A 16,560-nucleotide genomic window follows, 5' to 3' on the forward strand; every position below is an offset into this window, starting at 1 on the left:
TAGCTACAAATTAGTCCATGGTTGTATACCCTTTTATAGTTCTTATTTGAAACTTCAATGTATTTTCCAGAATGTTTAAAGGGTACCCTTAAAACATTACTGCCTTACCTATGGGCACCTAAAATACTGGTGTGTCAACATTTGAATGAGTAGCATACAGATGAAACAGCTCAACAACATGGCAGCACCATTTTATCTCAGTAGATAAGCCAGTATACAAATATTTTCGGCAGGTGAAAGGTAATAAGGTCCCAGTCAATAGCGAGCAGTAGGGGAGACCTTTTTATTAATTTCTAATTTGATGAATCTGGATTGTGGCTCAGATTTATCAAGATGTGGGTGTTCCTATTCTTGGATGTTCCTATTCTTGGATGGACTGCAAAGTCCTGGGTGCTGTCGTCAATCTTGCTAAAGATTTTAACTAATGCAGGGCATGTGGACTACAAGGATTGTTCTTTTTTCTCTCAAAAATTGATGAGGAATACATTTTTGATGAGGAATAGTCGCAAGTCAATATCCAGCATGCTGGAAAAGACCTTTAAGGTAAGCTGGTCACACATGGCCTCAAATTTCGGGCAATCCCTGCCGAAATTCGAGACATGGGTTCTATTGATTATCTCTTGTTCGGTCTACAAGATAAATCTGGGTGTGTATGGTTAGGGCTAGCATGTATGGCTTGCCTAACTTTGCACTAGGACTTACTGCATGTCGTACACTCATAAGCAGCAGGTTCACCACTCAAAGTAAGGTGGCCAGCCTTAGCAATCCTAATTCACTCAAGGTGGTGCATGCCTGGTAAAGCAGTAATTTATCTGTTATAGTGGTAGAAAAGAAAAAGAAAAGAAAAACAAAGTCTATATTCTTTTACTGTGGAGGACTACCAACCTCAGCTAGTCCAACCATACAGAAATCTAAAAAAACAAAAATGAAAGAAAACCCATGTCTAAGAAAAAAAAAATGATACTCACAGTTTTATCATCATAAACATACAGCTATACAAAATATAAAGTCACACTAAACAAAATAAGAGAACTAGAACACAGAAAAATTCAGTGACTTGGTACTGTCCTATTACAGTTTATATCAGATATAGTCTGGATTTGTACTAATTAGAACATTCACAAAACTTTATCAAAGGCTAACTTTCATTTTAGTTTTGGATAGCGTAGGGAAGGGTTAACCCCTGCCGATTTACTTTTTGTTCCATGTTAACTCATTTGGCAGACTTCCATTTACTTCTTGACTTAACAGGAAGTGAAAAGAAAACCTCACCAAAAGTTAGGTGAATTCCCCTCTTGTCACCAGTATCCCCATCATAAGATTTACCCTCATCTCCTGTTCTAGTAATAGCGTCACAGTTATGAATTTTCTCACTAGAACAATCAAAAAGGGTGAACCTACCAAGCGAGGACACAGACAGCAATTAAAATATCACAGGGTTTCCAACCCTTCCCAACTGTATATAAAACTAAAGAATAAAAAAGTTGTGGCTTATATACACTTTAGGCCCATTCACGCCACCCAATAACAAAGCATATGCTTTATGTCCTATGATTTTGTTTATGACAAATATGTGTTGAAAAAGAAAAAAGGATATATTGTGAAGTGCGGTTCAATGTGCTGTAACTCCGTGTGATGCCCTGTATTCCAGAGGAAAAATAAAGCACTGCAATGTGTGTCAACTAAACATTATAGCTAAATGTACACCACTCAATACATTCCCATTGAATACGTTCCTCCACAAGGCCTAGAGTAAAGGGTTGGTCCAGCAACTTCCAGATGGTTGGCTGGTGTCAGCACATGGAAAAGAACATGCGTCACCAGCAAACATTGATCTGTAATGAATAGTCTATTGAAGCGATCACATGACAAACTCTTTGTCAGGCATGTGACACCACGTACAATAGCATGCAAGCTATGCATACAATAACATGCGTGCTGTAATGTGAATGGGCCCTTAGGCAACTCTGTTTCTAAAATGAAATGTCCCAGTAAATGTTTCTTTGAAGAGAGTTCATACTTGTCTTTCCTGCCACCCATACAGCTGGAACAAAAAGTAAAAGGTGCCTAAAGTCTCTTTAGAAAGCAACACTTGTGAGAGTGCCTCGCTGCGCTTAGTGGTTCCACCCACATGTTCTCTACCATCGTAGGAGGTTAGTGTCAGGAACCAGTGAGCACAGCAGGGACCAGAAATCAGATCGATTTCCTAAGAGTCTTCAGGTGGCCGCTTTATTTCAATCCAGCATGGATTGAAGGGTGGCAGGAAAGGTTAATATACATTTTCATCTTTGCAGGTACATATATTTGGAACATTTTATTTTAGTGACTTTATGCTGTACAAACGCTTGCAGATATGGCAGCCCCTTACTTACTATTCCTAGCTTAGGGTAACCTGTTCAGCACCAGGTTTGTTCATCCACTGATATGAACACATCTGAGCACTATGGACAGACCACACACTCGTATAACCATTTTTTACTTCCCCAGCCATTTAATACTGCAGCACATACAGGTTGGTGCCAGTACCGAAATGAGCCAATAACTGTAGAGATACAAAACTTCTAATGGTTCTTCTTCTCAATCATATGTTGGTACTTTGCTTTTTTACCTATACGGCAAGAGAGTCTTTATATTCACAGTGTATAACGCAATCATAGATGTATTGCTCAAGGAGTAGAAAATACTGATTGGTTCAAAAAGATAACAAATACTATGAAATCTTTTTTGTTAAACCCAACAGTAAAAAATTAATTTAAGTAAATTACCAGGAATACACTCCTTGCACAAAAGTATAAAATATGTTGTCCAGCAAGAAAGTCAAACTGTAAAGCCCGGCGCAGCAGACAATAAGTTAATCAGTTGGGATCTTGAAAATCAACGGCATAAGAAAGTCAGTAGTACACGGGGAAAAAAAAGTCTGTTTTGACTTATTGCACTCATGCCCTTGTTTGTTCTCTGCTGAGCTGCGACTTCCCCGCGAGTAGCTGCTGACTTAGCAGTGCATTATGACGCTGAAGATACTCTATCGTATCACCTTGTTTTTCAATGATTTCTTCTAAACTCGATCCTTCCCTAAAAAAAATATATATATATAAAAATAAATATAGATGTCATGTCGAAAGTATCAGTACATTGAACTTATACAAGAATACATGCTGTAAATAAATTTGCCTCATACCGACACACAGCCATTTCAACTGCTGAATAAAACAGCTCTTAAGTACTTTCTATGACATATGTCCAAAATATTTCTAACTGTGTTGGCATTCTATATTTAAAACAACTGTTATAATTGTATGTAATGTGCATCCCATGTTTTTGAGCCACAATTCCGTTAAATGAGCTGCAATAAAAAAAAAAATGGACATGTAGGACAACAAGGTGATGGTCACTGCTTAATCCAGCTGTTTTCAGCTACATCTAATCATTCTCAAGACTAGCTGTTTTTATACACTAAGCTCCAAAAAGTGTATCTAAAGACAAAACGGTTTTGTTTAGTTATGGATAGAGTATGGAATGGTTAAAACTAGGGATGCGCCGATACCAGTTCAGATACCAGTGCCATTTTATCTCAGTAGATAAGCTTAAGATAAGCTTAAGATTAAATCATTAATCTATATTGTTTTAGAAAAACTGTCACATGACAATAAACAAAAATGTATCAGTACCTGTATCTGTAAGTACTTGGGCAAGTATCAGTACTTGTACTAGCAAAAATGGTATCGGTTCATCTCTTTATTTATATTTATAAAAACAAAATCATACATTAAAACAGAGATGTACAAATCCCAGGAGCTCTGTATGCTCCTTACAAATGACAGCTTCTTCCTAACTTTTGAATTTTTCTCTAGTCTAGTCTTGGAGCTGGAAAAGTATCTGTACTTGTACCGAGTATGGTACTTGGTATCGGTGCATCCCTAGTTAAAACCCATGTAAAGTTTTATTTTGCAGTTTGTCCTGTTGGGGAGATTTGCAATCACTTCCTGCCTCAAGGATACAACAGAAAGTGAGAAGAAATCTCCCATAGTGTGGAGTAATCTACTCTTAGGTCTTAATCTTAGTGATCACTAGAAAAGGTGTCCCACTGGAAGATCTCCCATTGCTTCCTGTTCTGGTAACATCTGTAAAATTTGTATTTCACATCACTTTCTGTCATGGTGACACCAGCAGATCAAATCACCCACTTGATTTATATAATTTTATGCGGCTTTGTTAGGGAGTTATGTTCTCCGGTCCACCCACTGGCTGTGGTTGTTATTAAGTGGACCCACTCTCCATGAAGCATCTTTCAGTTCTACCGATTGGAAATCTAAGGCAGGGTGGGGCAGAGCTTTGAAAGTGATATCTTACTACAAGAGAAAGAGATTCAAGAAACAAGCAGGCAATTCAATTCACCAGTACCCACACATAACTGAACTAATTTTGGATGGACTGGCTGTACAAAGGACTATAAATACAAATCCACAGAAGCCTAGTAAAAAAGAAGAATAATGCATTGTACTACTGCAGGGCTTTGATAGCGGAAGCAAGGTGTAATGAGAGATACAATAGGTACAGTTCAAAAGTTAGTATGTAATGCTGTGGTTTTATCTGGCGTGTTATACTAAATATGTTGTCATTTATGGCAAGCCACAAGCAATCTGCCTTACTATGGTGGCTGCTTGGTTAGTACTTTATGCAGTAATTGGACTTATTCTTTGCCATTAAAATTTGCAGGACACCAATTGATAACTTCACATGATCACATGGTATTATACCCAACCCTATTTTCCCTTAAATCCTCAGGTTTACTCTGTATAATAAACTCCTAAATGTGAAATATAGGACTGTACCCTTTCCTTTCGCTAACACACTGAAAAAACATTCTACTTATGGTATTGCTATATTACTTAGGTCATCCTTTGTACTGTTTAGGTCTCAGGACCAATTAAAGTAAATTAATGATCTATGGAATAGCATGTAGTAGCAAATTATGACACTAATGGCCACCAGATATTTATTTCTAGCTTTAATTTTAACTGAAAGCATTAGAAAACCTATTTCTCAAAAGCAACAGTTAATGCAAACAATGTACGCAACCAACAGCTTTACACATCTTCTCTGAAAAAGACCTTTCTGCAGAAATATGTCAGTGAAACAGTTAAATAGCCTATTATTTTACCAAAGTGAAATAAAGCCTCTAAAAAAATGAGAAAATCAATGAGTTTCAATTCCAGAAGGACTCATGCACATGTATTTATGTATAACCACGGGCAGGAGAAGGGGAGAATTGATCAACTTTATTTTAAAAGATAACAAATCGTGCTATGTCCAGCCAAAACTAGATTTATAAACTGTATGCAAGAACATTACTCTAAAAAACTTCATATTTGAAGCCAACATACTTTACTTAGATGCCCAGCGGCCTAAGTTGAAAACTCAATGACAGCAAAAATAATCATTTTCAATGTTGGATGCAATTATTTTTGGCCCAATCCTAGCCAAAGCGTTATATCAGGTCATCTATGACCAGCCACAGGGTGCTCAATTTGGCATCTACCTCTACAAATCTATGTAAAAACAAGAGAGAGTGAGACTATGCAAACCTGCACAACAATTATTCACCATAAGCATCAGTCCTTTCAAGTAGGTTTTTTTTTTCCACCTCTCCTGTCTCCAGAAAGTATTATCCTGTTCATGACAGGTGAAAAAATAAAGTATTCACACTAAGGGTCCAATGCATTTTCTTGGGTCCAGAGAAATCAAAAAAATCCCTATTGCAAAGGGTCTTTTTAACTTTCCAGGGAAGGTCCAGACTAAAGCTGGCCATACACTGCAAATCAAGGACCGGACAAAAAATTCATACAGTGGGTACCCCTGTCGGCACCCTTCTGTCCGACATCCTTTGTTTAGAAAATCAAAAGCTGCTGGATGGAAAATCTTTGGGCAGAGGGAAAAAAAAATCGCTCGCTGCTGTCAGAATACAATGAACACAGTGGGAGATTTGTCCATCCACATTGCTTAATAAAAAAAATAACAATGTATGACCAGCTTTAGCTTCTTTCACAACTATATAATCTTCCCTTCATGTCCCAGATATACTGTCTCATGGAGAGAATACTTTTCTTTTGCAGGAGGCAGTCCTAACTGATTAGCTTTTGCTTTCCCGAAATAAACTCAGACATAACCACCGTCCTTTAATATGGTGCTGCTAAGACAGGGACCACAACATAAACTGATAGAAGGGCTTAACTTTGCTGAGGGATTCTTCAAAATGTGGATAAAACCCACTCCAACATTTTTTATTTTTATCAGATGGACTCGCATATGGAACCTGAGGTTATTGAGGAGTAGAATGATTTGTGGTTGAATGAATCACAACATGGACAAGAACGAAACATTGATAATGAACTGCTCACTTCAGGGGAGCAGAGATAGCAATACAACATAGTGTAGGACGTACATTGATGACCTGTTGATGGACAGGCTCAATTAAAAAAATATAACATGTATGGCCAGCTTTAGAATAGCGGTTTCTGAAATTAATTACCTGAATCCAATCCCTGGATTGACGTGGGCTTGAAATGAATGTATCTTCTGTTCTTCGATGATGTCTGCATCGGGTTGGCTTCTATTAAATTTGCACATGTGCACTACAAAAAAAAAGAAAAACAGAGAATCAAATATAAAAACTATAATTTATATGGAATTAATTAAATAAGAATTGCAGCAGAACAATATGGACTAAACAGTAGATGCTAGTATATTTTGGCATAGGAAAGTTTATTTCAAATGCAAAGAATCCTGGAGCAGGAGAGGTGACTGTAAACAATGGGTTCAATTTACATTATAAAAGGTTAAAGGAGAACTTTGGGCATATGAAATCTTAACCCTTGCAGTGGGGCCACCCCCACACTGCAAGGATTAAGTGCTTGTCTTGTCAAGGGAGTTAAAATAACAAAGATATACTTACCTGAATCTCAGACACGGCTGGCTGCTAGTCCGGTCCCTGCAGACTCGCTTCTCCCATACACTCTGGCGATGGAATATCCCTTGGCGTCCTCACATCCAAAACACTGTATCAGATGTGATCAGGACCTTAGACTGCCAGAGCGGAGGGGGAGTGAGACTTGCAGGCCTGTAAGGCCATTACAAATTGCAGTGTGCAGCAGCCACACACATTCACTTTTACTATACACAGATACAAATTAGTGCTTAATGAAGTACAACCTGAGTGTTGTTGCCTTAGCAACCAACAATATTATAATTTTTAGGGTAGATATGAAAAGGGAAAAAAAATTGCGCACCCAAATGAGCAATACATTTAGTGTTCATTAGATCAATTCTTGAAGGAATTTTTTATATCGTTCCAGATAGTCTGGTTCATTTTTCAAGTAACGGTTTCAGATTTTTCAGTATATAAACATATAACATGTGTATACTGCTGAAAGTAGAGAAGCACAGATTTGTATTTTACTTTTTTTATTATACAGGATTCATATAGCGCTAACAGTTTGTGCAGCACTTGACAAAATTGAGGGCGACAGTACAGTTATGAAATAATTTCAATACAGGAGGGTTAGGAGGACCCTGCTTGTGAGAGCTTACAATCTAGTAAAGTTTAAAGAATTTAGTTTATCAGCTTGGCTCATCTATATCCAAGAGGACATCACTACCTAGTATATGGTGCTCCCATAAGATGTCCCATTAAATCCTTTTTGTCCTCCTTTGTGAGGAACATACAGCTCTCAACCATTGTTCCTACAGACCACCTGCTTGTTTTGGAGCAGAGTATATGACTCAAACCATGCAGCCGACAATGGCTCTGCCACAGAAGCACACGAATATCAAACAGCAGGTTGTAAAGTAATTAGACAGGCCAATGTCAGAAAAGTTGCTGGTGGTCCTTCCTACCTCCTCCATTGTAAGTTACATTTTAGAGCAGAAGTGTTTGCGTCTTTAAATGCATTCATGAAGCCAATATGAGAAGCAGCCATAAAGACAACTCACAAAGACCACATCCAAAGGAGTGTGGGAAGCTGCTCATTTATTGAAGAAAAATATGATGATCTTGCTCAATTAGGAAATGTTTTCTGCAAAGTAAATGTGTCCAAACCAGATGTGATGATTAAAGGCATTGATTTGTTGAAATTACAAATGTGTGGACCTTCAAAAAACAATATTTTTTCCAATAACAAGAACAAAGGAGAACTTCAAAATCAGCAGTTGGTAACTGAACTGAACTTATTTTGTCTGTCAACATAATCTTTTTGCATGTAAAAAAAAAACTAGAGAAAGGCTGCAAGGAGTGCGACTTAGAACCTTTATTACTTTTAGTTTTGAAACCCCTGCCAGGACAGAAGTGAGGGAAATTCTTCTATTGGAGTCCTGGATAACAGTAAAAATCTGACAGTTTGTAAACATTCCCAACTCCATCAAAATCTAACAAAAAAAAGTTTTGGCTTGACATGCATTTAAATGTATATTCATTAATATTAAACCACACTGCAGTTCTAGAGAGGGCATAAATGAAAGCCTCCACATTCTTCAAAACCATCAGCCTCCAATATGAAAGTGTTTACTTGACATCTAATTCCCTCTGAAGAACCACATCTGTTCAGTCTATTCAAGAAATGTCAATGTTATTGGTAAAAAATAAACTTGTCTTGGTAACAAATTTTACCAGGGGCTGGTACGGGTTCTGCGACTGTCCAACACCTTTTTTTGGGGGGTCCTTGTTCTTATTGTTAAATGTACTAGGCTCTGCTCCATCAATTGCATTCTAATTGGTGCAGTTACTGTTTTCTTGTGAGAGATCCTGTGTCTCATATTGCATCTTTTATTGCAAATATTGTATATTGCCTCATGCCTAGCTCCTTCACATGTATTTTGTTATACTGGAGAGTATCCTTTACTTGTTATATTTCTTGTTGTTGAATTTTTTTGAACTTTACAAAAAATGTTTTTAATAAAGCTTCTAATATTAAAAAAAGTGAATGGTGAACCGGGGCAAAGGATCACTCAAATGGAGTCACTCTCTAAGGCACAGAATGGCTCCTTCATGCAAGAGTCAGGTATTGCCTGGAACACTGGGCTGGTTTGAGGGAAGGACAGCAACACTTTAGTTGCAGAAAAAGTACATTAGATTTTAATGTTTTTTTTTTGTTTTTTTTACTAAAGGGACTTGTGCAGCATTTCAGCTACAATGTGTAAGACAAAACGATATGCTAGGTACTTATATATGTAGATACACGTGACCATAAACAGAATACAACTGCAAGTAAGGATGATTGATAAGCTTATTATATATGTAGGTACATTTAGACCATTGTATATGTATTTATTATATTATTATGTAAAGGCAGTCATTTTTTAAAGGAAAAACTATAACCCTTTTTAATTTCGTTTTATAAATACAAAGATAAGCTCGTCCTAAGTAATTGTATCACTTTGTATACAACCCAATTACCAAAATTTTATATAAACTATTCTCAAATTAGTTACGTTTCCCATCCATGCTAAACAAAATGGATAAATAAGTTTCCACCTGCCGGTTATTCAGTTGTTGTATACAAGGTACCAAAACTGGATGCAGTCACTGTTCGGCCGACAATTTCCCACCCAGCTCCTTCAAATATTGTTTATTATAATTGTGTGATTTCATTATGATGAGACGTGCCTTATTGATTTATGTGAAATTTATTAAGTCCACTTTAACAACAGTGAAATCTGACAAGGCAGGTATACTTTTTGTATTTTGCTTTCAGGCTGAATGTGGTTTCTAAGAGCACAGCTTGTCCTTTTCAAGCACGCACCACACGCGTTTTAATTCAATTAATGTCAATGGGAAAGCATCTGAAATGCATGGCAAATACAGTACATGCATTTCAGATGCATTGGAAATGTTTTCACGGTTCCTATTCAAACGCTATTGACAATGACCTTGTTAATAAAAACAGACATTTTACAAAAGATGAAGCTTACAGACAGTAGAATCTATTCAAACCTGTTTCAAAGGCATTTCAAATGCACCCAGTGCATGTCTTGTTTAACTAAGACACATTTAGGATTTTTACCAAGGGATACTTTTGTCTTCATCAGCTTGCAATGTCTGTGTACACAAGGGTTTACCATGGAAAGAATAAAGATATTTGGTAAATACTGAGCTTCATCTATCCTGCTGAAGTCTGCCACATTAGGCTTTCTTGCGACACACGGTTTTAAATACCAGTCCAAATGTAGCTTTTTTAAAATTATTTGTAAGTTTTCTTTTTATTATTATTTAGTATTTATTAGAAGTGTCCAGAGCTTGGATGAAAAATAATTTTTTGCTTTAACAGTAGTATTGGACTTAACACATTTATTGGCCACTGACGAGTACATATGCCCTCAAGAGGGGCAGAGAGTTCTGGCTGCCACAACCTTCCTCCCTCGACTTGAGTGATTTTCAATTACAGAGCATTACCTACAATGAAGTTATTACCCTCAGGAATGATCCTAAATCCCTCACAGGGGTTTTACACACATTCATTATAGCATGTATGTTGACTCCTACATGTTGCTAGATTATAACAAGAAACTAAGACATGTCACACTCCTTGACAATTTTGGCCATTCATAGGAAGCAAATGCAATAAAATAAAAAACAAATATAATGGACATAATGTACACCCAATCTGGATAGTTATAAATTAGGCAAAATTTTTAGTGTTTAGGCTCAACCGTGACATCTCTGCATCATGTCTGGCCAGCTGATCCCAGGGAACTAAGGAAGAGCTTTGGAAAGATGTTCCTAGGCGACTGCTATTATGCCTCTTGGGATAACCAAGAACTTAGGTGCTCTTCTTTTGTTCCTCCATAGGCCAAAACAAGCAAGTGTTCCCAATGCAGACATGTATGATCAACAATCTTTTGTAAGAAACTAGCTGTCGCCTACTTTATATAGGTACCTTAAACGCAACAAACCTTTACAGTATCATTGAAATAACAGATTACATAACTGGAAAATACTTTGTCCTCATATTATTCTCAGTATCTAAGAAAGATTTCAAAGATCAATTAGTTAAAGCAAATAAAATGTTCCCTGGGAATAACTTGTTTCTAAAAAGCCTTAGGCAACAATGCAACTGATCTAAACTTACAGCATTGGAAGAGAAAAACGAAAATGACACATTGGCAAAATAATTAAAGAACTCCAGGATTTTTTTTTAACCCTTGTAGTAGGGCTACCCCTGCACTGTAAGGGCTAAGTGCTTGTTGGTGTCTAGGTGCTAAAATAGCAAAGATATACTCACCCAAAGCTCCGCCCCTCCTTTTGTCTGTATACCGTATAGAAGTTGGTGAATTATGGGACCTTAGACAGCTGCAGAGGTGGGGGGAGACGTTGGAAGGACCGGTCTAAGAAGAAGCATTGGGTGAGTATATATTTTCTTTTTTACCTAGACACAAACTAGTAGTCCACCCTTGCAGTGTGAGGGTAGGTCCAATGCAAGTGTTAGTAAAATAAAAATTCCTGGAGTTCTTCAATAGAAAAGCCAATGTAAAGAAGCAGAAAGGTATGCACAGGCGACAAACTATAGATATGACACTGGCATACAAACCTATTGGCACCCAGAGACATTAAACAATGTAGGACAATGTCCTGTTGCAGCGGTGAGTTAGATCAGCAGACAATATCATATCTTTGGGTGCCTGCATAGACTGCCAATTCGTTACTCTTACAGGAAATAGTCAATATAGCAGGTTACAAAACCTTTTCTTATTATCACTGTGCTTGATCCAACAGCTGCTGAACGTTAGCCATACAATGGTAGAACTTTTCACCATTGAATTGTTTGTGATATTTTTTGGGGGGCAGAGCTATGTATATAGATAAAAATTTGCATATTGAGCATATACAGTATGTCTATTAAATAACCAAAACACCCTTTTAAACCAGCCTTATCTCTGGTGAACAACAAAAGTTGGATATGGAAAATGCAACACAGCCAATGCCCAACTAAGAATAATCTGAGCAGGTTGACTCCAAGGATTTAAAGAAGCAATCGTTTTCAACAGCAATTTATTGTGTATGAGAAGATAAACAAATCTCAAAATATTGCAAGATCTTTCTGCCCTTGTAATAGCTGTCAGCATGGGATCTCTGCAGAATATTTGCTACAAACTCGGCACAACATTGAATTCATGGGCAGAGAAAGGGTCTTTCCCTTTTCTTATGGAAGAGGGATTAATTATATGACATAAGATATCTGTAGTATACCAATGAGGTTACCCAACTTGATTGTGTTACTCCCCATTCTCTACATTACCCAAACATTACTACTTAAGCTTGAATTAATCAAACCACTTATGGAAATATGGCCATGTATGGCCAGTTTAAAGCTTTGACAAATCTGTGCAGCAACAAAACAAAACATGAATATGAGAAAGACAAAGGACGCCTTATAGTTCTTAAATGTGACAACATGGTGCCTACTATAAATGGTTTACACTTTCCCACGGATGAAATAGCAATTCTAGCTGTATATCCCATTTATAATATTGATCTGGTCAACTTCTCCACTTATTCACATTGCATTTCACAAAAGAGAAACATAATTCTCATTAATATATCTTGTTAAAGTAAAAAAGTTAAATCACACCACCCGAAATCTGCCATCACCCGTTATTGTCAATAAATGGGGGAAGGATCATTCCTTATAGTGGAGTCATTTATATTTTGCCACATTTTGTTGGTTTGCATCTTTTTACCAAGTTCACTTCAATATTGCAACATCCTTGTAAATGTTTATAAACTGGAGAAAAGTTAACCAAGAGCTGCAGGTGGAATTAAGCAAAGGAGTGCCAATGGAAGGTTCTTCTAAACAGGCAATTTGTTATCCTGAATCTACATGTTTTTTAATCCTTAGTATGCTGTATAGCTCAGCCCAAATAGGCTTGATCTGGACTTCTTAACTTAAAGCAGGTGAGAAAATCCTAATTTTAACTCAAGCACAGCAAGTACCGGGGAGGGAGACTCAACTTCAAACACCATATATAACAAAAGCCAACTACTTAGTAAGATGTCTTTCCTTTCAAAAAAAGAGGACGACATAGATCGACCATGGAAATAAATAAAAGGGAAGATCACTTCTCCTTTTAAACACCAGGGATGTAGGGGAGGAAGGAGTAATGAGCCTTTGATGTCAGGCAGCCCATAGAATTCAAAACCTGGCTTTGCCTCAGTTGGTTTTCACTTGCAAAACAACAAAATACAACCTTCAAAGTTCAAAAACTAAAAACACAATCAGCTAAAAGAGACAACATCAAAGTAAACCAAAAGAGAATTTAAAACAAACAAATAAACAAAATTGATTGAAACAATGAGGGTCATGAACACAACAAAGATCAGCTTCTATTTAAACTTGATGAGGGAAAAGATCTTAAGCAAGTCTGATCATTTTAAAAATGAACACTTTGCTAGCTGATCCTGCCGTTGTACCTGAAGGTGACATACACATTAAAGGTTTTTTCCAACCCATTCTGGTTATGATCTTATGTCTGTAGGTCTTCCTCAAAATCCCATTATCAACCCCGCTAGAGGAAAAAAAAATCAATATTTCTGTTTGAATTTTACCAGCCGGTTGCTGTCCTTTCACCTCCTAAAAAAAATGTCCATCTTATTGTGCCATTCTCCCTAGACATGGCACCATTTAATGGGTATGGGCTCGTTAGCTGCATTCTTATGGATAGACTAATCTAATCCAGATATGTGGTGCCTAAGCTAAGCTTCCATTTTTGCTCATGGAGGGGAAGCACTGCAGACAATGGTTGCCCCTGGGGATACAAGAGCAATTGGCCAGTAAACATCAGCCAAGTCCTTGAAGGGGTCTACAAACATTCCCTGATCTGACTGTACACTACCAGATTGAAGTCCAGCTGTTAAGCATAACAATGGATATTAAATGCTCTCAGTGGTCACTGTTTTATTTCTATGCAAGATTGGCAAAAGCCTAAGATAGGGCAATATTTGACAGTATATAGTGTAATTCTAAACATACAAAAGTCAAAGTATCGGTATTTGTGCTTTCTTAAAATAACTGCAGTTCTCCACCATACTCCATATAGCCTAAAAGTTATTGTAATAAAATGGCTTGCAGTGTTGAAAATGTTCTTTGGTTTCCACACAGAAACTATTATTCTGTCAAAGTAATGGGGGACAACCAAGAGATTTAATGGCCTCTCTACCTGCGAGGGAACTGCTGAGTAATTAAAGAAAAATTGTATAATAAGAACCTCTACTGCCTACAGGCCTATCATTAACCTAGAAGAAAGCTCAGTGCTCAGTAGGAGCAATATATACCATTAACCTAATTCAGGTATGAAATGCACAAAAGAGTGCTGGTTAAGTTGAACAAAATAGAACCTAAAAAAAAGGACTATGGGGATTAAACAAAATGGAAAGTATTTGGAAAAGGTATATGAATAATATATACAGAATGGATCAAGTAGAAGAAAACATATTGTTTGGTTGACAAGAGCTGGCTTTTCCTTTCCTTCTGCACAGAAAACCAAACACAGTTACATCATTCACAGGCTAGGACAGGACAAAGCAGCTTACATCCACAGCAATACACAATTTCAGATAAGAAGATTCCGGCATGTTTGGATTTCCGATCTAGGATATCTCGGATATAAAAGGAAGATTAAGCAATGTTTGTCAAACAGTGAGAAAAATGAAATCCACAAAAGCCACATGGTGATACTGTGTAATGAATTCACACAGGGAAAGTAAGATGAGCATTGCTTCATTGACTGGATCTGTGTAGGCTGAAGGCCAAACACTTGCAACCTACAACAGAGCCATTCCAAACTGCTTCAAGTTACAAAAATTTTATGACCCTTCATTTACTAGTAGATAATCATATAGCAAGAATGTACTGGAATTTACTATCCTGCTATAAATTACAGACCACCAACTCCTTCCAAATTAGTGAAGAATTTTTATATTTATTTATGGTACTTGGGGAGGACACAATTAACACCAGCTTTTCTTTTTTGATTGAACCAGTGAACCTGTTCACTAGTTCAATTTAAGATCTTGGCACAGTTTACTAATAGTGTCAGTTGTCCACACAGGTAATGGGCTAAATTATTTTTAATGGGTTCAACTTTTATGTTGACCATATGCAAGGTAAGTTTCATCCAATTTCAACCAGCTTTCCACCGCAAAAACAACTGAAGAAAATCAACCCAACCTGCACCAGCAGGTACAATCATTTCACACCTAGGACAGATACCCTTAAGGTGGCCATACACTTTACAACCATCGCAAGACCTTAGTCTTGTGATGGTTGTAAAGTAATTTTAAAAACGTACGATCTGCTCTTGGACAGGAAGATCGTACTTGCGATCATCGGCTTTGGCTTCCGATGACCACAATGCTGAACGGGCAGTGTGCGCGTGCGCACACCGGCCCGTTCGGCATTTGTCTCCCGAGCATGCCACAAACTTTTCGGCTGGTTTTCGAACATGCTCCTTAGACAAAAGACGTGCGACCGTACAGTAAAAACATACAGCCATACACTTTGCGATTATCGTACGATCGTGGGATTTCCAGCGATTATCGTGCGATAATCGCACAGTGTATGGGCACCTTTAGAGAAGAACTCCGAGGAAAAATCATCCTAAAACCTGCTGTGGGGCTACCCCCACACTGCAAGGGTTAAGTACTCATTTTCGTCTAGGAAAATAAAGGTAAACTCACCCAAACCTAGCCGGCTGGCTCCTAATTCGGTCCTTGAAGCCTCAATATCCCTCCACTCCAGTGGTCTAAGGTCTTGCGAGTCATTACGTTCAGTAAAGTTTATAGGATAAGAGGATGCCAAGGGACATACCATCGCTGGAGCAGAGGAGAGGCTTCAGGAACTGGACGAGGAGCTGCGAGGTTCAGGTGACTATAACTTTGTTATTTTTGCTCCTAGATGGAATCAAGCACTTAACCCTTGCAGTGCGGTGGGTAGCACCAATGGAAGGGTTAAGAACATTTTTCCCCAGAGTTCTGTAAAGGGAAAAAGCCTTAAAGCTGAACGCCATACCTTCTTCACGCACAATTGTACTAAAAATGCTTACTCTGATTTCACTCACAACGTGAGCTTCTTACAGTGTACACTAAAAGCTGCAGCAAGTCAAATAGAACCCACCTCATTTCGTGGCTGAAGGATGTCCAGCATCATCTACAGCCTTTCCTTCCCAGACTGCCCCTAGCCCACCCTTCTCATTCAACGGATTAGAAATCTTTTAATCAGGGAGGCGTGCAGCATCACAGGTGGGCGTTACCTAGGGTGGTCTGCATACAGATCTAGCTTGCCTAGTTGTGCCCACTCCGCTAGACTGACATCCACCCAACAAATCTATTAAGTCATTTTTATACTTGCATAACCCCTCCGCAGAACCCACTGCTTGCATCAGGACTGATGGCTCTTGGGAGGGGTACGGAGCCAGGGTGCTGTGATGTTTTCAGGAAGCTGTGTTCAGCACCTTGCTGGACCCTCCCATCAGCTGTCTGCATTGCATAGAGAAGTACAGAAACCCAGTGATTAG

The 16,560-nt window shown here is 38.0% G+C and overlaps 1 protein-coding gene across 1 annotated transcript in view; it reads right to left on the reverse strand.

The window, feature by feature from the left end:
• Positions 1 to 2,922: 2,922 nt before the first annotated feature.
• TMEM192 (transmembrane protein 192) overlaps positions 2,923 to 16,560 on the reverse strand; it is a 61,147-nt gene continuing 47,509 nt past the window's right edge. The window contains exons 6-7 of the mRNA XM_018558779.1: positions 6,530 to 6,632; positions 2,923 to 3,072 (exon numbers count right to left, since the gene is read on the reverse strand). Coding sequence (XP_018414281.1) covers positions 2,937 to 3,072; positions 6,530 to 6,632 — 239 coding nt within the window. The 3' untranslated portion in view covers positions 2,923 to 2,936. The remainder of the gene's footprint in view (positions 3,073 to 6,529; positions 6,633 to 16,560) is intronic.

Source organism: Nanorana parkeri, unplaced genomic scaffold, assembly GCF_000935625.1.
Source record: "Nanorana parkeri isolate BGI_ZX_2015 unplaced genomic scaffold, ASM93562v1 scaffold358, whole genome shotgun sequence".
Taxonomy (NCBI): Eukaryota; Metazoa; Chordata; class Amphibia; order Anura; family Dicroglossidae; genus Nanorana; species Nanorana parkeri.